Source organism: Andrena cerasifolii, chromosome 13 (genome assembly GCF_050908995.1).
Source record: "Andrena cerasifolii isolate SP2316 chromosome 13, iyAndCera1_principal, whole genome shotgun sequence".
Lineage (NCBI taxonomy): Eukaryota > Metazoa > Arthropoda > Insecta > Hymenoptera > Andrenidae > Andrena > Andrena cerasifolii.
The window spans coordinates 11,771,458-11,793,903 of record NC_135130.1 but is presented as its reverse complement, the minus strand read 5'-3'; the positions used below and the strand labels follow the sequence as shown (position 1 = coordinate 11,793,903).

At 44.4% G+C, this 22,446-nt stretch overlaps 3 protein-coding genes across 9 annotated transcripts in view; 2 read left to right on the top strand and 1 right to left on the bottom strand.

Moving 5' to 3' along the window:
• Nucleotides 1-19,553, bottom strand: part of Kst (spectrin beta chain, non-erythrocytic 5 kst) — a 42,672-nt gene extending 23,119 nt beyond the window's left edge. For 3 of the 5 annotated variants that reach the window (XM_076825370.1, XM_076825372.1, XM_076825371.1), the window contains exons 1-3: nucleotides 7,265-7,448; nucleotides 2,730-2,980; nucleotides 2,191-2,358 (exon numbers count right to left, since the gene is read on the bottom strand). In XM_076825370.1, coding sequence (XP_076681485.1) covers nucleotides 2,191-2,358; nucleotides 2,730-2,980; nucleotides 7,265-7,283 — 438 coding nt within the window. In that variant the 5' untranslated portion in view covers nucleotides 7,284-7,448. The other 2 variants (XM_076825374.1, XM_076825375.1) reach the window with 2 other exon arrangements.
• On the top strand, nucleotides 12,741-14,550 carry Cag (cag). 3 transcript variants are annotated; one of them, XM_076825384.1, is made up of 3 exons: nucleotides 12,741-12,911; nucleotides 13,357-13,614; nucleotides 13,687-14,550. In XM_076825384.1, the coding sequence occupies exons 2-3, from the start codon at nucleotides 13,557-13,559 to the stop codon at nucleotides 14,454-14,456; spliced, it is 828 nt and encodes a 275-aa protein (XP_076681499.1). In that variant the 5' UTR covers nucleotides 12,741-12,911; nucleotides 13,357-13,556; the 3' UTR covers nucleotides 14,457-14,550. The 3 variants fall into 3 exon arrangements, with proteins under 3 accessions (XP_076681499.1, XP_076681501.1, XP_076681500.1); XM_076825386.1 differs by having other exon boundaries at nucleotides 12,742-12,911; nucleotides 13,357-13,514; XM_076825385.1 differs by lacking the exon at nucleotides 13,357-13,614 and having other exon boundaries at nucleotides 12,742-12,911.
• A 260-nt stretch (nucleotides 19,554-19,813) lies between the features above and the next one.
• On the top strand, nucleotides 19,814-22,053 carry LOC143375841 (U3 small nucleolar ribonucleoprotein MPP10). The gene is made up of 4 exons (XM_076825383.1): nucleotides 19,814-19,972; nucleotides 20,060-21,377; nucleotides 21,451-21,559; nucleotides 21,640-22,053. The coding sequence occupies exons 1-4, from the start codon at nucleotides 19,896-19,898 to the stop codon at nucleotides 22,008-22,010; spliced, it is 1,875 nt and encodes a 624-aa protein (XP_076681498.1). The 5' UTR covers nucleotides 19,814-19,895; the 3' UTR covers nucleotides 22,011-22,053.
• Nucleotides 22,054-22,446: the final 393 nt, after the last annotated feature.

The window sequence follows — 22,446 nt, the reverse complement described above, 5'->3', positions numbered from 1 at the left end:
TCTTTTTCTTCTATTTGACCCTGCGTCCTTCGCCTTGCTTCCCATCATTTTTATTTCGTCCCGCGTCTTTGTTCCATCCTTTTCCCTTTCTTCGACCTTCGGCGCACTCCCCCCGCGCCTCACTTCCCCCTGAAATTCCCTATCTTCTCGTTTCTTCATCATCGACTCGTATCCAATCCCGAGACCATCGGATCTCTAAAATACCCATCTCCAAAGGCTGAAGAATCTCGAGACGAAGTCTCGAGAACGTTCATCGGGGCCCTCGCGATCTTCGGAATCACTTTCTTGGCCGAGCGCAGAAAAGGTATGCAGCTCCCCCGGACGTGTGGCTTCCCGAACTTCTAAAGGATTATGGTTTCGCGGAACCCCGTCGAATGCCTACCAAATTGCACTGGAGTGGGATTCTTTCGGGCATGGGAACCGCCCCTGGCTAGAGGCAACCGTGCTCAACCCCTCTGCTGGGGCAGAGATCAATCATCGAGGCTGGTACTTTCCGAAGCACCGCGTCCTACGCGGCCGCAGTGGTTCTTTGAAACTTTCTGATGTAAGATCGTGATCACCGGTCGTTTTCGATGACTGGTGCGCGTCACGCCTCCCACCTGGATCGCTCGAAAGGACACGAGTTATTTCTGGAAGGTGATTCTCCGCGTCGTGCAAACACATTCCGCGAGCGCTCCGTCGATTTTTCGCGCGCTCCTCCACGTCCGCCTTAGAAAGTCCGGGGAAAATCTCGGCTCGCGACGAAATAGCGGGTCGCGAAAGTACTCGAGCGCACGAAAGTATTTCCCGCTCGGCTGAAATTCAAATAAAAGCGCGCACGCGTCCCTCCTACGTGGTTTTCTCCTCGAGCGTTGCCGTCTTTCTCTCTCGGGGCGCGTCGGGAGCCTAAACAGTGCTGCGCAAATATTTGCCGGCTACTTTTAACCTACCACTTCTTTACGGAGTGTCCTTTTTTCTGGGAGTGCGACAGGAAAGTGTTTTTGCAGTTTCGTCATCGATAATTCTCGGAAAGGATCGCGGAATGCGAATACCTCGATGGGGAATCCAATCTGGAACAACACGTGAGACCGTGATAGAGAAAACGCGATGTGCGACGCGTCGGTGTCGCTTCCGGTAACAAGAGAATCCAACGACGATGATCTCTCTCGGCTCAATCGAACGCAGAAGGGAGAAGGCGTTGGTGCGCCGTCGCAGCCGGTTGGTCAACGCTCTACCTACTTGCCTTACGTTCCGCTGGCAACTTTATACACTACCATTCAAAAGTATCGACACGCTATCCTGTAGCGCGGGAAGAATTGCGACGAAAATGTAGAAAGACATTTTTTCCAACGACGCACCGTTTTCGAGAGAATCATGTCTGAATGCGCGGTGTGTCAGGCGCGCTCGCGCCGGAGCGGGCTTTCAGACATGATTTCCTCGGAAACGAGGCGTCGTATGAAAAAATGTTACTCCAAACTTTCGATTGGATTTTGCACGCATAATCATATTCCGTCATTGTTTCTTGAGATATCTCAAGGGGTGCGCCGTAAATGCGAGAACGAATTATGGTTGTTACCCATGGCTTTTGATAGGTAATGTATTCCCTCTGTCTGGTTTCAGGCCCGCCTTCGCACACGACCGCGTAAGGGTATTATAGTGCTCATCTGCATCGTATATAAAACTATTATGTCATAAGCTACGAGGCACAGAGGCCATTCACGAGGACTTTACGCTTGCGGGGCTTCGTCGCGAGTTCCGCGTCCACGTAGGACGTCTCGAAACTCTATGGTTGTATTCAATCCTATGAAACGATATAGGCAGGTACATAGAAATCGTATATCCTCTGAAATTATATCAGAACCACTGAAAAATTCTTCGCCACTCCTCAATAATTCTTCACCACTGCAGAGACAAAGATTTATCGCTTCAGGGAAATGTCTCGCCGTTAGAAATTTTCATTTTTTGCTTGCGCAACTCGTTCCTTATGTAACGTCGTAGACCAGGGGGACCGCTGTCGCGAAACGGGAAAGACAATCGTGAAAGCGTGAGAATTATCCTCCATGGTGTCCTCCTCGAACAATCAGGTCTATCGACATTAATGAACGAGGGCTGTATCTACGGAGAGGTTTTCTAATCCCCGATCCGTTGTACCAAAAGAAGACAAGTGCCCACCACCGACTCTCTTTCCAGAGATTAATTAAGCGATCTTACCTTCGTGTGAAGGAACGCCAGCGACTTGTTCACGTTCTCGATTTTGTGCACCCGCATGCGACCGTTGTTGGGCTTGGCCAACCGCTCGCCGGAAATGATCTCCAGCAGCTTCAGCAGCTTCTTGCCGTCCGCCAAATCCGTGAACAGGTCGTCCACTTCCATGCGCGCCTGCCGAGTGAAAGTAATTGATTCAACAGGTTGCTGGATATCCGTTTTATTCCCACGTGTGAACGGTTATTGGAGTTGCAAATCATTTTCATCAAGGCTTTCACAGATATTTTATTCAGAACTTCATATTACAAATGGATTGGAAATTTCAGATGTGGAAGGGTTATGTACTGTTATAAATGAGAAAATTTTTAGTGGAAAAAGGGGGGGGGGTTTAGAATGTTTATTGACAGGGCCACAGGCGAACTGTCCCCAACCTTCACTCCGCCCACCATCACGCTCAACGAGGTTAAGAGGGGGCAGAGAGGACCAGGTGATTTTGCTACAGCTATAGGAGTATGCTTTCTCAATCAAATAGTACGGAATAGTACCTTCAATAAGAATGAGTTGATCCATTTCGTGAACGTCTTCTTTTGTATATGTAGACGTTCTTCCTGCAGGGCCTTTATGCGGCCCTGCTCGAACTTGAGAACGTCCTCCCTCTGAGTCATTCTCTTCTGGATGTCAGGGCCACCCCTGTATCTGTCGGCTCTGCTCGGCGTATAGCTCTTTGCGTAATCGAGGTCGAAGGTCCTGTTTCGGGGTGCGGCGCCAAGCCCAGCGCCGGGCACATACTGCGCCCCTGAAATCAAGCATTTCCGGTTTAAGTTAGTAGAGGCTCCCTTCTGCGTGTCCGGGGGACCTCCGCGCGCGTAAACATCCTCAAAGGAAACGGAAACCTCTGGATTCACGTGCGTACACAAAGGGTGGCTCGGTGGAAGCTGCGAGATTTATGGGTGGACTGTATACCCCAAAAATTGGGACTTAAAGCCGCGTTCAAACGTGCAAGAACTTGTACCACGAAAGACATTTTTTTTTATTAATACGATAAGTAAAATGAATATCATTGAATTTTTAAACTGGTTGACTATTCGACGATCGCTTGTACTAAAACTCGTCTCTCTACTCCGAAAAACATTGAATATTCTTCTCGACGACGTCCCCCCATCTTCTCAGCCGATTTACGTTCGCGTTCACGTTTATTCGGCCGGTTCTCTTCTGGCCTTACATGGCACGATGAAATTTATGACAGAGGCCTCTATGTGCCGGCAATAGCGACAATAAACCGAGGACAATGATCTTGTCGAGTCATCGACGCTGGCAAGAAGCGACCGGTCGACTTCTCTTCTCGAACGACGTTTGCACTTGTTTCTTGTTTACTTGTTGCTGCATTCTTACGAGGCATTGTTGATGGATGGTGATTATATTTGGCGATTCCCAAGATCGAGATAAGACAAAGAATTTTGAAGGTCAATTGTAAGAGTACCAATGTCTATTTGACTTGATTTCTGTGAATGTTAAATCCCAGAGAATTATAAATTATACGAGGGGTAGGATCAAGAAACACATTTACGTAAGGTTTTTATCGGTATCTTGGAATTATTTACGATTGCTGGTATTTCATGGTGATCGATCACTGGATCAACAGCGGGCAAGTTCTTGTTTGTACTGATACGATTGGAATCGTTGGGAAGTGGGCGTTTTATGTACAGAGAAGGGGTCGAGGAAAGCAGAGTTCTTTGTGCTAATAAAATGGTCAAGAATCGTGCGAATAATTTATGAATAAAGGGAAGCTATGAAGTCAAAGGGAAATTATACTATATCGTGCATGATACCCGATTACCGTGACTATTTCGAGCTTCCACTATCGCGACACTGCGACAAGGTATCTAAAGAGAGAACGTCACTTCCACGCCGTAGAAATGGAAATAATGATCAACACCGTGAACATGCATTTTCTTGACCACTATTATTAAACGACGTGTTCAGCATTTTTGTCCCACCTGGCAAACAATAGTATTATATCTTTTCGTCAAGGATTTCTCAACATTGATAAGGTTCTGATAACTACCGCGATCACGAAATGTAGAAAGACGATAAGGCACGAGTTCGAGGCGAACGTGCCGAGTCGATAGAGAACGAGTTGCACCTTGCAGAACGTTTTCATTTTAACTTAAACATCACCAAAGCACTGCAACCCTTTGTACACTTTCAATTTATTCCATATTTGTCGATTTAGAAAAGACAGGTACATTCTAAACTTCGTTTTGCTTCCCTTGAATAGAAAAGGGAGTGACCAATTTTGAGCCAACTTGTAGCTCGGTTCATCGGGACCAATTGAGAATCGTCTCGCATTAATCGACGCGGTGGCCGATTTAAATCGATCGGTTCAGAGACCTGCGGCATTGTTAGAGTAAGAGTTTAAAAAAATTTGATTAACCCTTCGGGGGCACACGGGGTGTAGCGCGCCCCAGGATACGTCTTTGCGAATATTTCTGTACATTTTTAGACCTTAATATGAAAAATATAAAAATTTCGTGAATTTTAACAAAAAAATCGCTTTTATCTAAGTACAAATTTCAATTCAAAAGTTCAGATTCAAAAATACGAAAATGGTAACTGTATGAGATTCCTCTGCTTTCAAGTGAACATAAGTTTTCGTTGGGAATATTCGTGTACATTAAGTACAAATGTTTTACAAACAGTCACGAGAATTTCTGTGGCTTCTTTAATTGATAAATTAATAACACGCGACCGCTGGCTTGGATTACGTTTCACACTTGTGGAATATCCGCTCCGGAACTGGGTAGAGCTTGTTATACATTCAATGTCAAGTATGCATGTGTATTTTACACATGTCACGTCACTAGCTTTATCCAATGTTGCAAATTGAATTTTATATAAGAAAAACTCCAGGATGAAACTTTCATCGTATTATTTATTACAGAATTTCCAATAGCCTTGTTAACAGAGACTTGTGTGTTACTACGGAAATAATGTGTTTAAGATTTTTTTAAATATTTACTTTTCTATTGGTAGTAAATAGCAAATGAATTAATTGAGGCTCTGCAGCAACTAAATATTTAGCACCATGCTAATCTCGATATCCATTATTCAAGGGAACTTGGGCCCGGAATACTTAAACGGTAATTAATATTAATCTTTAATCAGTGGTTTGCATTATTCATGATAATTTAAAGAAACAAATTTATCTTTTTGTTGTAAACAATGGTTGAACGGTCGTTGCAGGTTTATCAAGTGTGGCATCGGAGGAACGAGAGTACCACTAGTTGGGACTTTAATAAGATGGGTCCCTGCGGATGAACGAGGGAATTGTAAATAAGAATGGGAGTTGAAATGAAAACGAAGCTACTTAAAGTCTTTTCGTTCTTAATCGTCGCAAGTCCCTGTTACGATTTTAAACATGAGCAATCGATCCGAATGTTTAACAGTTGCGACGTATACATTGTGATTCGTTTAATTACGAGCTAATTGAGCTCATAGTTAAATACCATCGTGCAGTCATCCCGTGATGTCATTTAAAACGCATTCAGCAAGTGTGTTCGTTATGTTCATGTAGCGCCATCTTGAAACTCGATGACTATGGGAGGCTGGCACTCGCATCGTTGCAAAGCAGCTTTGGAAAACACGAGGAGGTATTGAATTTCTATCGGTCAAAAGAATTTACTATGAATAAATATTGGTTTTCTCGAAAAAACAGTTAGAATCATTGAAAAGAAGAAACAAGAAACAACACTTCCTAAGTGAAACACCTATCCTACTAGAGAATTCAGAAAATATGGGAAGGAAACTTATTGGATGCCAATAAATAGTTTCAACGATCGTAGAAGATAATTATGAATGAACAGGAACACAGTAAAAAGATTTCGAGTGATAAATAATAAAAGTTTCGGATTGATCGCCGTGGATTGAACGAATCCGGCGTGTCTACGCCAATGGAACAGAACCAACATGGACGGGTAGCCTGGCGTCCGCGTCGAAAAGCGTGCCAATAAGCGTCTGCGTGGAAGCCGAGAGGGCAATGACAAGCAGGTAACATCGCAGATTTGATTAGAGTGCTTAAGTGCAGTCGGGCCTGGTCGTTTCTAAGCTGTTGGAAACCACGTAAACGCGATTGTAACGTACGCGTGTACGTGCACGTAGGATTCCTCGAGCGTGACGCCTTCGGGCATACATGCGTCTAGCCTTTTCCCGTGAATTGCGGTTGGAAACCGGGTAGAAACGTGGAAACGCATAAAATGGATTTTTTCTCGACGTATCGGGGATCTGTGAGGCCTTCCAGGGATCAGAAAAGGAATCAGGAATACTGAGAATCAGGGGTATTGGAGATCAGGAGTAGGAGAACGTGGTATTGTCAGAAATTGAGAATGAGGTAGGGGTATGGGCAAGTGGAGGTAGAGAGTAGCAGAGATTAGAGGGGTATTAGAGACGGGGTATTAAAGATTGGACGTATGCGGATCTAGTGGTATTAGAGATTGGAGTTATCAAGAGCTACGGGTATTAGAGATGGGGTATCAGGATCTAGGGGTATCGAAAGTTGGGGGTATCAGGATCTAGAGGTATTGGAGATGAGGGGAATACCGGAGAGATGGGGTATCAGGATCTAGGAATATTAGAGGTTGAGCGTATCAGGATCTAGGTGTGCCAGGGACTTAGGGGTACCAGAAACTAGAGTTATCAGAAGTTATGGGTATCAGAAGCTCGGGCTACCAGAATTTCCACCCACACCAAATAATTTTAAATATGGGCGTCCCAATGAACACCACAGATTGCAGCTAAGTAGACTTCACGGCACACGTCAAACCAACGTCACCCGGTGTACCGAGCTCTAATTACAAGGAATGCGCGACGGCACACCAGCAGATAATCTGTTATCTACTCAGACCTAACGCTAAACAGGTGTGTTTGCTTGGAGATTAGGCTTTGTCTCTGATACCAAAGCACCATAAAACGCATACCTGGCTAAAATCGCATTTCCTGCGATAAACCAGAAACGTTCATAGAGTCTTCTAATTCCCACTCTGCAATCTCTAATCTACTTTTATCCAGTTGTAACAGAGCGTACCGTAGTAATTCTGCGACATTGTTCCTTTGGTCCTTTCACTGGTCACTTGTCTCCACTGTCATGATTAGATCCACCGCAATAACTGTAATTCCGTGCTCGTCGAATAGTCACCGTCAGAAACGGACGTCTGCACGCCCGCGAATGGCAACACCGAACTGATTCAGCTGTTAACAAAAGACCACTGGCACACAGCACTCTTATCGCGTATCGCGAGTGTGTTATGTCCACCGTTCTTTTATGTATCTGTCGCTAAGTACAAGCGAACTCCTCCCACCTAGACGCGCCAGCAAAACTGGCCTCTGAACGCCCGGGGACTGGGGAGCATCTACTTTCTGACAGATTCGCGTTTTGCGATGTTAAACGACACGCGATATGTCCATAAAACGATTGGGCAGCGATCCTACCTCGTTTTAGAGCTGATTAGTTGACTGTATACAAATTGTGTCTAATCATGCGTCGCTGGGATGCGACTTCACGAGAGATTTGCATACGTTAACAGAGATCCCGCATAGGTGTAGGAGTACGAGTCTTCTTTATACTCAGGTTCGGAGGTGCGGAAGGCGCCTCAGACTCTTGTCACTGTGTAAATGGACCAATTTGCGTCAAGATAAATGGAAATTTGTTCACGGCGCTGACTTGTCGCGCGTTGACGTGACTAGTGAATACTAGGAATTATTGAAGCACGCTGGGTCGATGTAGCAGGAAGCGAGACATCACTCCGGAAACACGGTGGTCGCGCTTAAGGGAACGACTCATTTGATGATTCGATTCCAATGATCCGCGATTGCGACACCTTTAAAATACTACTATTAAATGTTCAAAGTTTGCTGGATTTCATGATACCCAGCTGATATTGTTCTTATCTGAAGCAAATATTGCATTTGATTACGTCAAACCTTTCTGTGCGACTTATCCAGTCGATTATCTGGTAAAAGTAGCGGTGACGTTATTATTTATGAATTCATCCCAGTAATACCAACACCTTGGTGCCATACACGATAAAAGCTCAGGTATTCCAGCAGCCTTTGATAAAATGCCCGTATGCAAATTTCCTTGACGGACGTTTTATATAATGTTTAAGGAAAAATTGTCTAAGTCCTCGAAGAGTTGTGGTTAAGTAGCGTACAGTAGAAAGTGAGCACGAAGCCCAAGGCAAGTCTATCGAACTCGTTTAATTCATAGATATGAAATAAAAATGGAAGATCCTCGAGCCGATCTGGCAAGTGACTAATCACTTCCTTCGCAATGTTTACGAGCGCAACGTCCATTTTCACTGCGTTAACTTTCATCGTTCAGGTTCGACTGAATAGGGTACCGTATGAACTCATTTATTCAGCCGCAAGAATAGGAAGTGCCGAGGATCCGACCGGAAGCACGGTAGATGCGCCACGCTAGAAACAGAGAAACTTCAAAGGGTTTCAGCAATATCTAGATGAAGGTGCAGAATTCTTTCGCAATCGCTTCCACGATAACCTATCAAAATTTATTTCCAGCCCGTCGGTAAAGAAGGCATTGATCACTCTACCGATAATTCCCAAAATACTGTATGCGACTGGAAGAGATTTTTATACACTTTTCACAGAAACTGCCATGCAATAGACGCATGAGAATCTAATTTATATTTTTTTTAATTTAATTTTAACACGCACCAATATTTGTTTAAACTTTTTTATCCGTAATATTTTATAAGATTATCGTGACCACGGAGAATGATTATTCGAATCATTCCGAGCATCTAAGAATTAAATAATTAAAGCCCGACCGGACGACTAATTACGATATTAAACGGGGGAATCGAGGGACGACTTGCTGGGCGTGCGCGTAACATAATTAAACGCGATAATTTCGATCACGTCCCGTCTCGTGGCGTTTTACGATACGTCACCGGAGAATTTGCATACCCGTGGAACGTGCACGCGCACACGGTTGTCCAAATCAACGGAGAAAGTGCACGTTCACGGCTACCTAAGGATCCCCGATCGATCTGCGGGCTGTTTATTTTTGGCACACCCGAAGGATATGTTTATACCGCTTCCTTGTAATTTCCCGAACTAAAATACGGCCACACCGTTTCCTCGTAATTAATTCAGTCGCCTGTCCCTGAGAAAACCTGCGCCAGAAGCCGAGTTTCGTAAGTCTAGTCGACGGGAAGTTGTGTCGATGGGAAGATGCCCATTGAACGTGTAAACAATTAAACGAAAGTGCGACGTGGGGGTGTTGCAATATGTTGCAAACAGGATTTCAAAACTGTAGAGAAGTTGCAGGTAACCCCATCTCTTCTATAATCCTATCGTTCCCAATCGAACATGAGGCAGGCCCTCCAAACTATTATAGGTTAGGAAGTTGTAAATAATGGTGAATGCTTGAAAAGCGCTCGAGAAATGGCAGAAGGTCTGGGACTGAGTGAAATCTGAACCGTATCTTGATCGAGGTACGACCAGAGTCGACTCGAAGGGGGTACCACCTTGTACTATTGACACTGATAACGCATGCTCCTCGTGCGAACTGGCGAAGCAGAAAATAAAAAAGAAAAGAGGATGAGACAAGGTCTAGCAAGTTCAAACGATATGACGACACGCCTATATTTGGTTGGCTGATGAACGTCCCGATCGATGACAAACGTTTACGACTATCTGTTCAGCTCGTCTTCCTTTCTATTCTGCGTTTGATTCTTTGTCCACCATGCTACACTTTCGTAGTTAGTTCTCTTGAGAACGAAGAGTCGTGCGACAAAATTGTATTCTATGTTTTTTACTCGTTTTGAACAGTCGAACTGCCTACCATTCGGTTGCAGTTTGCACCGTGTATTTTATACAGGGTGCTTCAAAAATGGTAAAAAAAGGAGCAGATATCTATGATTTTCTAAAGTTTTTTAAGGTTATGTAGATTTTGGATACTTTGTTCGTATTTTACGATATACAAGGGAATGGGAATTACTGTAACTAATGTTTCACGCGTGAGTAGTCGTTGACGAACGAAATTCACCGACTTAGAGCTCGCAGGAAGACGTAATATTTTTACGATAATAAGCTGCGAGCCCTTTGCTCATCTGGCATAACAGTTCCTGGCCGGAAGCGTTTCTTCGTTGTGGGAAGTAGAACAGTATAACCGCTGTGCGAATGAATGAACACGGGAAGACGCCAAAATATATACCGTGTGCTCGCAAATTACAGAGTAACTGGGAAAGGCGTTGCTTCCCAGGAAAAGAAGGAGTAAAGGATATAATAAACCTGTGGAATGGCTCCGCTAATCGAAATTTAATGAAGGAAAATTTGAGCACGGAGGGAACAGAAGCACGAGATCTATAATTCTGCATGGTCGAATTAAAAATTGATAATTTCTTTGGTAATTTAGGGCAGGACATATCCGTTTGTCTGCCATTTTAATAATAGACTCGGTGATCGATGAGTCTCGCAGTAGCGACCTTATTAGCTATTAACCGAACTGAGTCATAGACTACTGATAAGCAAATTCGCGACAAACAGTGTCGATAAAAATGTACACCGATCGAATGTTTACGCAACTGCTAGGAAACTAGGCAATTATTCAAGCACCAGATCAATAACTACAACGTTAGCCTCGCTGCGGCGTCACCTGTTCGATAAAGACGCAATTCAAACTTTCCCGCCACAGAGACACCTATAAAGCATCCACCCCGAAACAGGAACTGTTTTCCCGTTTCGACTAAAAAGACCCACAGCCAACTTTCCATTTAAGCGCGAAATCAAGGCACTTGGGTATTTACATAACTGTGAAACAAGAACGCTCGCGACGTCCAGTAATCGGTTTAACCGGACGTCGGTTCGTTAATCCGGATGACATCACCGGTTTCTCGGAAGTTTGCGCACGTCGTTCACGCTTAATTTCAATTTCTGAGCGCGACAAAAAAGGCGTACTGGTTGCACCTTCCATCTGTTCAACGTATTCCCGTCAGATGGTTCCTTCGGACGAAAAGGATGTCGCCCTTGGTAGATGATTTCCGGCCCGAGGCATCTTGGTTGCAGCCAACGTCTCGCGACTAATTAATCGTTTCGAACACTCATTCTCTGCCATTTTCTAGCGCTCCATGACCGGGAATGGAATCTAAGGAATGTAGTAGTGCATGGAAAGGCCAAGTACCTCGTGGTTTATGGGCTCTTTTAAGCGAGACGCCGATAAAACTGGAAAGCCGTCGGGGGACGTTCGTTTGCACAAGGATCACCCTTCGATTACGAGGCGCGAGTGAGTCATTCGGTTTCCTGCGGACGTTAATTGTAAAATTATAACTTTCGCGGAACGGATTGGGCAACGGAGTCGCATTATGCAATTATCGGCGTCCACGGTCTCACGGAGGAACGAGATAAACGAATCCTCGTACGAACCCTCCCATTAAGCTGGTTCTTTTTTTTGGACTAGGGTCGAAGGAACCGTTTATAGTGTCACGAAAATTTCGAGTAACGATCGCGAGTAATGATACTTTGCTTCGGGGCCAGGAAGCCTCACGCGTGCCAAAAGGAGACAAAGGTTGACGAGGACCTCCGAAAGATTCTCTTGCGAAAGTTGCAAGGGAATGAAGAAATAAAAAAAAATTGATAGAAGTGGGACGCAGATTCTGAAGGTCTAGGTCATTTAGATTTGGAATCGTGTAACATGGAGTCATTGGGTCGCTGAAGACACCTTCCACATTATCCACCAGTGGATGTTTACAACCTGGCTATCTGCTATCTGGTTGCCCGCATTCTGATCTAAGCGAGAGCGCGTAGCTTGCGGTGTCTCTTGTAAGACTTCCTCCTTAATAGCCCCAGCTACTCCCACGCGCCACATTAGACCCTCTTCTCCATCCTCGAGTTCGAATTCGCGAGGGAATTTACAAGCGCGATATGAATACAATGGGCTGGGACCATCTGTACGCGCTGGAAGCGGATAATTTGAATTTCGATGAATAGGAGGCTGTCCCACCGTACAGAAGTCGTCGATACGTCTATAGCAAGTGACATGCACGGTGTCTTTTCGATTTACGTGGCTAAATTTAAGCGAGGCATTCAGGAATTGAAGAAATCTTCCAGTGCTTTGTGACAATATTCCTTCTAAAGGAAAACTAACATATTTATACAGAAATATATCCTTATACCTATAACATTCAGAAGTTCTAGCATCCAGATTGTTTATCTCCAGGTAGAAAAGCTTCAGAGTTCTAATTAAATTGGAATTCAAAAGAGTGCAAATGACAGTTTCTACCTTCGTGTGTCGCAGAAGTGCGACAGAGCGTCTTTCCACTATGCAACTGTACGTTGCACCCTGCGTGTGCTCTGGTCACGTGACGCAGCAGCGTTGCGCACGCAACTAGGGCACGTGACATAAATGGCGCGCGCAGTAAGTCACGTGACACTAGCCGTGGCACATGTGGCGCACGGAAGCGTGCCGTTTGACGCTCCCCATGTGTCATTCGTGGTGCATGAGAGCGGGAGGAGCACCTCTGCGTGTCACGTGATAAAATTAAATGTGCGCTGCATGAGGAGCACGCAGGCGTGTCACGTGACCCGTAAAGTCGAATACCAGAAGGCGCCACGACCGCTTTCATTTTTTTTACTGTGTGATTGCATAGTTGACAGTTGGAATGTGCGGTGAAACGTGACAGTTTTGTAAAGACAATCGAACCCTACTCAAGGTGAGTTGGAGTTGCTCATTCACTAAATTCTAATTTCTAAATAGTCATAAATCGTGAATGAGAGGACACGATGACATAACCTACAAAAAGACATAACCTACTGAAAGCTTTGTTTATCACTGAAATAATATAATGTTCGTGTTTATTAGAAACTTAAAGGGTTCGAAAGGGAATTATTGATTAATGCGTATAATCATTTTTTTAATAATAAACTGAGGATAGACTGCTGTCGATCATACTGTTTGTTTACATTTTTTTGGCCCTGTATTGTAAACAGAAATCTTCTTAATGCGAGACAGTTCGTTTGAAAACTATGTTGTCCACTTTAGATAATTCTTTTGGTAGTTGAATGAAAGAAGAATAAGTTGAAGACATTGCTTTATTCAATAAAAAGATACGAAGCTTAAATTTCACATAATTCTGAATTTTTTATACTCTCAATTAGGAAATCTGTCATTTAATGAGACGAAGCATTATTTATGTCGATTCCTAAAAATTTCCAATTTTGGGGAACACGTGGAAGACTATTGCAACGCAGTAGGAACTCGCTTCTCTGAATTCGACTAGCCGTATTCACAGCCTGCTGAAACTGATAAATTAAAGGTGCTTATTTCCTGGGAAATTGTCTTTGTTCGCTTCAAGAGAATGACTCCCCGTCGCGTCAGTGCGATTAATTGCTATGTCATAAGTAGAAATATCGCAAGTAGGTCATGACTATCTAAATATAGCGCTCGACTCATGTTCATCGCTGAGTCGTAACAATCGTCTGTTACAGGGGTACAGTGTTTTCTACGTTTCAAGTTTCTAGGCATGTCAGGGAAGAGGAAGAAAGTTACAGTGACCATGGAGAAGAAGCTCGAGGCTCTGTTTCGAATCGATAAAGGTGAGCAGTTGAAATGCGTTGCTAGTGACTTGGGGGTGGGTGCGTCGACTGTGTCCGACTGGAAAAAGAACAGAAAGGAAATCGAGGAGTTCTGTGCTAAGATGGTTTCCAGGGACTGTTTAGGGAATAGGGGTACGATTAAGAAAGCGAAGAACGTGACGCTCGATGACGCTCTGTACGTGTGGTATATTCAGGAGCGTGAGAACAGTGTTCCTGTGTCGGGGCCAATCCTGAGGGAAAAGGCTCTTAGTCTTAACAAGAAATTAGGTGGTGATCCAACATTCACTGCTAGCGTAGGGTGGTTAGGGCGATGGAAGGCGCGTCATGGAATAAGATTGGCTCCTTCCAGTGAGACTTTGTTAGAGGACTCTACGGTTAACGATAATTCAGATTCGTTAGAAGGCGAATTAGTGACAGTGTGGGTGCCAACGGAAGTGAAAGAAGAAAGGCAAGACTCTCCGGATAACAGGTGTCATCGAGAATCAATGAGTTTGAATCACACGGAAGCTGCAGAAATGCTGGAGAACTTACTAACGTACTTCGGACAGCAAAGTGATACATTAGAGGATGAGCTATTAACTCTGAAGCATCTGCGTGATCGTGCGTTAAACAAGTCTCTACTGACTGTGAAAGAGAAAAGGACTGGCGACATTGTTAAATAACGTTTACTAGTGTATAGTCATCAATTCTACGATCTCCTTAGCACCCTACTTGCCAATGTAAATAAATCATGTAAATATAGAATATTTTTCTACACCTATGTTGAAATTCTATCACCCGCATCAAAGTCTTCGGAAAAATCCTTCGGTACGAGACAAAAGCAGATGTTTTCGTTAAAAAGCTATTTGCGGATGCGCTTGACCCAACTTGCCGCGACCTCCCGATTACATTACAAATCGTTAAACGCAATCTTATCGCGGTTCATCCTTACATGCTTGCGTTTCATCAAAATCCTCTTTCATCTCGTACTAATTTGCATTTTACACGCAGCAAAAACGGGGGTACCCATCGTCTACCCCACTTTCCCCCTATTACTTCAATAACTTTAATAACCCGCAATTTGATGGAAACTACACGTAGTATCCTGCGTTCAACCGTTTAATCCATTTTGCGTAATCAAGCTGTTTTCAATGAGCCGGTGATTCATTTGATGATCGCCATCCAATTACCGTACCGATAGCTCTCTAATTTAATAGAACGTCTCAGGGGTGAATACCCTTTCCACTACGCGGACTCAAGACCCTCTCAGGGATGCGCGGATCTCTGGAATCGCTGCAATTCCAATTTCCGCTCTGCTGCTCTGATTCGCTCGGCGAGTCTTAAAAAACGCCCGCCTCTATAACGGACCATTGAATTTCAGCGTAGTTCTGCACGCTGAGGAGGCGAGGAGAACCCATCATCCATGGAATCGACCGTTAGATTCTCATGGATAAAAGCGTTTCGCGGCTTTTTCAAGCGTAAAGTCGACCATTGCATCATTGTAGTACGACTTTTTTCCGCGCAATCGTGACCACGTTTGGTGACGCACAGATAACCCGCTTTGCAGGGTGTTTGGCGGGTCATTAGGGGCGGAGGGTATCTACTAAAGGAGAGATCCATAGCTGGTTTGGAACATGGAGTACATAAAGGGGAATCTGTGCAAGTGGAATCGTCCAAGCTACTAAACTATTAGAAGTAGACCGTCGTAGAGAGGTTAAAAGGCAGAACATAACCCTAGTTGCAAGTTTCGTAAAGAGTGGAGTAGATCGAAAGTGATTTAGTGGAGAAGCTTGGAACTCCCGTGAGGTGAAATGAATAGTGGAAAGTGAAACGAAACCCGAGCATGCAATTTTTCTGTTTGATCACAGACGAGATACATCGAATGATAATGAAACGTTTCACCTTGCAAAGTGGTGAAATTCGTGAGCGGTCGACGACCGATATAATACGCGTCTTGCGTGTCCATTTAATGACACATAACGAAACCTCAGAAAGAGTTGGAGAACTGAAGGAAATACTTTAGTGGAATACAAGAAAAGGGAAGATAAACAGACTTTTTATAGCCTCCTGGAATGTTGAACCTAACAGAACAATTCGGAGCTGAATACATTTCCAGTATTTTACTTATCATTCGAGTTGTATATCTCAAAACAGACACTGAATAATGGCTTCGCGCTACCCAGCCAGAAAGAGCCGATAGGAGTGCTACACCGAGCCAATTGGAAACTATTTATTCCTTCATCTAATCGCCATTCCTGCATTAATTACACGCAATCTTGAACTATGCAGCGCCTATTCATTTATTCATACTTTTGTCTTATCTAGATGGTAATAGTGTTTCAAGTTCTTAGACACTGAACACTGTTCAAAGTAATTGGTTGATAACCTACTTAACTACCAGTAAGGTATGAAACACTACCCGGATTGCTTCCAACAACCAAGTACCTCTTCCATGTTTGCTGTCTGACCCATCTCTCAGAATGGTCCAGTGATCTGGCCCAATTGTTACCTACCGATCTTATAACGCGATTCAGGTCCCTATCTCCGGATCGAAAGCACATACACCTCGCCGTTCACACGCCGGCGGCGTGTGCTTAACAAATTCGTAACTCTCTTTTCGAAACGCGCACCGTACTGCATTCGACAATGATTTCTGCCGTGACGTCAGAAGCTTGTAGAAAGTTGACAAGAAAAATCTACATTCCTGCATGCGTTCTGGCAGTTTTACATTCACCGTCGTCGCGCCGCCGACGGTCGTCCAACTAGGAGAGACCGACACACCGTGCGCCAGATAAAACTCTGCCCCTTCATATCGTATTCCGTCGACGCGTCCCGAGGGGTCACGTGCGGGGGACTTACAACTAATTACGGCGGTGAGATGTCGTTTCAGATGTACGACCGAAAACCCAACCCCGTAACTCGTGCCCATAATGCACCCCCCCTCCCCCCTATTTCTCTTTTGAAGCCACACAGCTAGGTGTTTGCATTCCAAATGTGGCAGAAAAAAGGGTTCTCACTTCAAGATTTTTTAATGAATTTAGTATCTGCTGAACTTTTACAGTGGAGTGGACAGTAAAGAGTTACAGGTCCATGCTTCGACAGAATGTCCTACTAGTACTCTATAATTGCCAAGCGAGGTGAAGGTTGAAAACTGCCCTTCTCCTTTAAAACTGAGAAGATTACTATTGCCCTAAATAATGCCACCCACCTACCACTAATAACTCTCCCCAACCAGCGCAGAGAAACGCATCAGAGAGCTCTCTTCGCGATCGAGCGAAACAATGGCGATACTAACCGACGCGACGACATATCGCACGCGGTGTATTTTTCTCGTCCGTAAATCCACGATTGACGGAACGCGGGAGAATACGCGTTAAGCCTTGAGGTTTGAAACCGGAGTCGCTCGTCGTGCTTGGCTTCCAGGACTCGCCAAGGATCTCTGTCTCTCCCTCTTTCTTTGTCCCCCTTGCTGAAAGGGAGAAGGGGCGGCCCCCAGAGCGGTCCAGCAACTGCTCCCCAGAAACCATGAACGCGCGCACGCACGAGAGACGCGCGTTTCCTTGGTAGTACTCCAACTAACGTTGCCTAGCGATGGGACTGATAGTTCGATTGTTCGGCAGTTGCATCGACTGTGACGTCGAAATGGAAATGCTAGCGATCGAATTGGTGACTGGGGGCTGTTTTTCAAAGTGCGTTAGAGTCGGTGCGCTAGGTTATGGTGTTAGCGAGGTATGTTCAAGGATCGATCCCATCGCTAGACGCCGCTTCACGCACACACGACTTTCGCCCGTGAGACGCGTATCGAAAGGCAGCGCGAATGGTGGGAGGCAGGCAGGGGAAACGATGGTGGGGGTAAGAAAAACGGCGCGAGAAAGGGCGAGAGGGCTAGAGGGAGGAGAGGGGAAGGAGAGAGAAAGAGAGAAGAAACGACGTCCATTGAGAATTACGGTATTCGTCGAGTAAAGGAACGGGCCAGCCAGGTCTGGAGGGGCTCATTAGAAACTCGAGGCAGCGGCGTGAGCGCGCGCGCGCGCGCGTAATATTATTTCCTCATGGAACGCGGGGGCTAAGGCCGATCAAATGCCGGGTACCGTTCGGGAAAGGATCGAAGTCCGCTCCAATTTCACGTGCAACGAACGCCAGCGCCCCGTTATAATCGCCACTCGCGATGGGGAACTTGCCTGGATCGTTGAAAAAGGGGGAGGGAAAACTATCAACCGATGCGCTCCCTTTCGCACGATTTTCCGGCTGTCGCGAGCGACCTTTACGAACGATCAGCTCTCCTCCGCGAGGAATTCTGACCCCGTTACGGAGTGACCGTATGGAGGAGTCACGCGATGATGGCACAGAGAAAATTGTTGGGAAACGTTGATATCGATTATGGTGGAATTAGCTACCCCCAATTCATCCTTTTGTATATGCTCACTTCTGAATTATAACGCGTTCGAATGTTGGCGGGAAATTTTGATAAACAGTAGGTGCTTTCGAAAATGGTGAAATGGTAGTTTAGTGGAAGGGGGTGTTTTCGTTTAAAATGATCAATGCAGGAATTGAGAATTCATGGTGGTCTGAAAAATATGGTAATTCGTGAACCAGGTAAACTATGGAACTCCCTTTCCTCCAAGTGAAACTGTTTGTGTCCACATTCAGCCATAATGACCCTGTGACTGGAATGCGTAATATGGTAAACAATTGCTAGAGCCCTGATACTCCATTGCCTCATACTGTGCAATTAATATTCAAATTTTCAAGTTGGAATTTAACTTGGGATATATAATATGTAAATAAAATATCTTAAGAAGATGAGACTCGACGAGGAAGACTTCAATCAACAGAAATTCATACAGTATCTACGACGACATCCCATTTGTTCTCAAACAGTTTTGTTATTTTGAGTTAACAGGAGAAATTCTACGTTCTCAAAAACACTATCAGCCCTCAGATCCTAAATGAAATGGAACAGAGTAAAAGAGCTGTTGAATTTCCACAACATGCGACGCAGAAGGCAAAAACTAGCAACTACGCCGCGAAAAACGTATGTATACAATACGCATATGTGTCCTCGGGAACAAGAATTCGGCATAATACATTACGTTTCGCTAAATCTCGCAAAGATCAAGGATAAGCTTATGGCGAGCTCGCGAAGAATTCTTCCGTCGTGACGAAAGAGAGGCTGAAAGGAGCAAAGACTTTCGTACGGCGGTTACTTTTTTCTGGCGTCGAAACGGGCCACTGGAGCCCTCGTACGAAATGTCCCACGTGACCCGTCGACCTTTGCGCGCGTAAACTTTCTGTTTGCCGACTGTTCGAGGACGATAAACAAATCTAGTGTCTAATCTCTTCAATTATCCCGCGTCTACACGGCATTTTCCATATTTCATTGAGTACCGCACGAAATACTAACGATACGCGTCAAATACAACGCAAATGGAGCAGACGCTGCGGCTCGATCCACGGCTGAACGAGCTACGCGATAAATTCGTGGAACTGCGACAAATTCCAAGTGCTCACCTTTTCCCCGTGTGTACGAAGCTTATCCAAAAAGCGAGGGCACCGTCGGGATCCCTTGGGCACAACTGGACGGAGAACACTTTTCGAGCACACAGGAATCCACAAAAATGTACACACTGTTTGCGAGGATCCGATAAACACACGCGGCACTACGATGAGTACGGAGAGACGCACGCGTTATTCAAATTCGTTTTGGAGCGGCAGAGCGTCGCGCGGAACAGTACCGACGTCTGCGCCTATGCTTATGCGGCTTTGAACTGCGAAGCGGTTCTCCGTAGTCCGTCCAGCCTGTCTCCCTCTTTGCGCATCGTTTCTTCGCGTACGCCCCACTCCCTTCTATCCCCACCTGTGATCGCATGATGGTACTGCAGGGGCAAACTCTGCAGTTTCTTTAATTGGTAAAAAAAATTTCATGCTACCATCGGATGTCCATTCTGCTCAGCGAAAAAGTTAATTTATTGATTAATGTTATAGTTGATCACTATATTATTGACAGTAGTTGATGCACTTGGTTCATGAAAATTACTCTAGGGGTCGTTACTAGTTATCTGCGGAACATAACCTAAAAATTAAAACATTTGTTAAGCATTTGATACAAATGTAAATACACGATGTCCGAAATGGAAATACTTAGCAGTGTTATATCTGCGATTGATAGTAATACTAGAAAGCCGGAACAGTTTCTAAGGTGAGCATATTCTCCTCAATGTTTTTTGGTATCTCTGGTATTGGTATTTGAGTTTCACATGTTTGTTGTGGTTTATTAATGTCATAGTGTGCAGCACCAAGCTGCATCGGACTTCAAGAAATCCATAAAACATTTGTACGATTTTACGCAAGAAGAATCACGGAGGAACACTAATGCTCTGCCGGAGCTTGTAACGGAAGGCTTCGACGAGGAACAGATTTGGCAGCAGCTCGAGTTGCAAAATGAAAGCGAGCTTGATCATTTTTTAAGTAGCATCTCTAAAGCTTTGTCTGAAAGTAAGAGACGGAGGATACCAGTTAGTATAACAAAACCTGAAATCGCACGAAGCGACGAGGAAAGCTTGCTGGAGGATGAAAATGCGTCGCAGGACTCCTTGGAAGATGAAATAGAAATAAAAAGTAGTTTGAATAGACAGAGGGAAGATGCCAAAGCGTATAAAAAACCATCCATAGTGGATGATAAATTCTTTAAGTTACAAGAATTGGACGAATATCTGACAAAGGAAGAAACAAAAGAGAAACAAAGCGAGAAGAATGAAGAAGAATCTGATGATGAATCTGTCGATCTGTTTAATGACTTTTCTGACGAGGATGACAATACCGAAGAAACAAAGCTGGTGAAATATGCCGACTTTTTTGATAATCCGCACAGTGAGGATGAAGGACCTAGCGAATCCATGCGCCATAAAAAGGCTGATAGAGAAACAGATAACGACCAGTCGCTGCACGATAGCGATTCCGATAATGCGATGGACTTGGATGACAAAGAGGAAGATCGAAAATCTTCCAAGAAAAAGGTCACGTTCAATCTTACGAACGATTCCGACGAGACGGACAGCTTAGAAAATAAAGCTACTGGCGCGAAAGACGATAGGGAAGTGAAGTCTTCCCTTGAAAGTCGCCAAGAGCGATTAAGGAAAAGAATTGGCGAGCTGGAGAACGAAGCGCTCGGGGAGAAACCGTGGCAGCTTAAGGGCGAAGTTAGCGCGGCGAGCAGACCGCAAAATTCTTTATTAGAAGAGTTTGTTGAGTTTGACATTACAACGAGACCTGCTCCAGTTATCACCGAACAAACGACACTGAAACTGGAGGATATAATTAAGCAAAGGATAAAGGATAAAGCTTGGGACGACGTTGAAAAGAAATTCAAACCAGTGGAGACTCCATTGGAGTACAAAAAGAAGCTGGTGTTGGATCAGGAAAAGAGTAAAGAAAGCTTGTCTCAGATTTACGAGAACGAGTATCTTAAACAGAAGCAAGCACTAAATCCCGATAACGAGAGGGAGGAAGAAGAGCCGAAATTGCACATAGAAATTCGGGAAATGATGCATTCCTTGTTCTCCAAATTGGACGCCTTATCCAACTACCACTACACTCCAAAACTAGTAAGACAATTGGGAGAAAGTATTTTTATATTGCAGTATGTTACATCTTCTGTTATTGCTCTGTACTTTTCAGGCGAAACCGGAGATTAAAGTTATCAGCAACATCGCCGCGATCAATATGGAAGAAGTGGCCCCAGTTGCGACAAGTGATGCCGCATTGTTAGCGCCAGAAGAAATCAGAGGTATATATATATTACAGAGAAATGCTCGAACTAGTTGTAGTGCTTCGAATATCAATTTGTATTATTCTGTTCTTCTGCAGCTAAACCACGCGGCGATGTGATTGGTAAAGCGGAGAGGACTAAAACGGACATGAAACGCGACCGAAGGCATAAGAAGCTGAGGCAACATGCGCGGCAGGAAGCCACGGAGAAGAAGGAGAAACTGAACGCGCTGAAACCAAGTGTACAGAAGAAGTACAAGAAGAACAAAGCCGCGGAATTGGTGAAGAAGCTGAGCCAAAATCGAAACATCATAAAAATGGACGAGACGGGTCAGAAAGTTGCGAAGTCGTCTACCGCGTTCTTCAACCAACTGCAGGACCAAGTGAAGAGTCACATTAAATCGAAGACTGGCGCAGACACTAAGAAGAAACAAAAGACTGCCGTATCTGCGGTGAAACTGAAGTTGTAATTTTTGTACAAAATTATTTAAATACAAACGAACATGCCGTACAGCTCCGCGTTCAATCTTACAAACCCCATTGCATTCCACGGTTAAATAAAAATCAGACTTAAAATGCACGAAACATCCTTTAAACTAGACAAATAAAAAGCAAAGGGTTGAATAAGTATTCCAATCCTGCAACGCAAGCGTGGATTTTTATATTACCAATGGTTCCGCAATTCGTACAACTTGCATATTTATTTCATATAAGCGCACTGCAGAGAAACCTATAAATATGAGTTTCATTGTTCTTTTTTGTAAGTAATTGCATTGCAATGCAAGTTTCAGGTAACTATCTCTTTGCATAATAAAAATTAAGTTTTTCTGTAATTACGTTGCTTTTGTAGGGGCAAACGAAAAAATGAACGAAAGTGCAAATGATAGAGGATAAAGGATCTTAAAA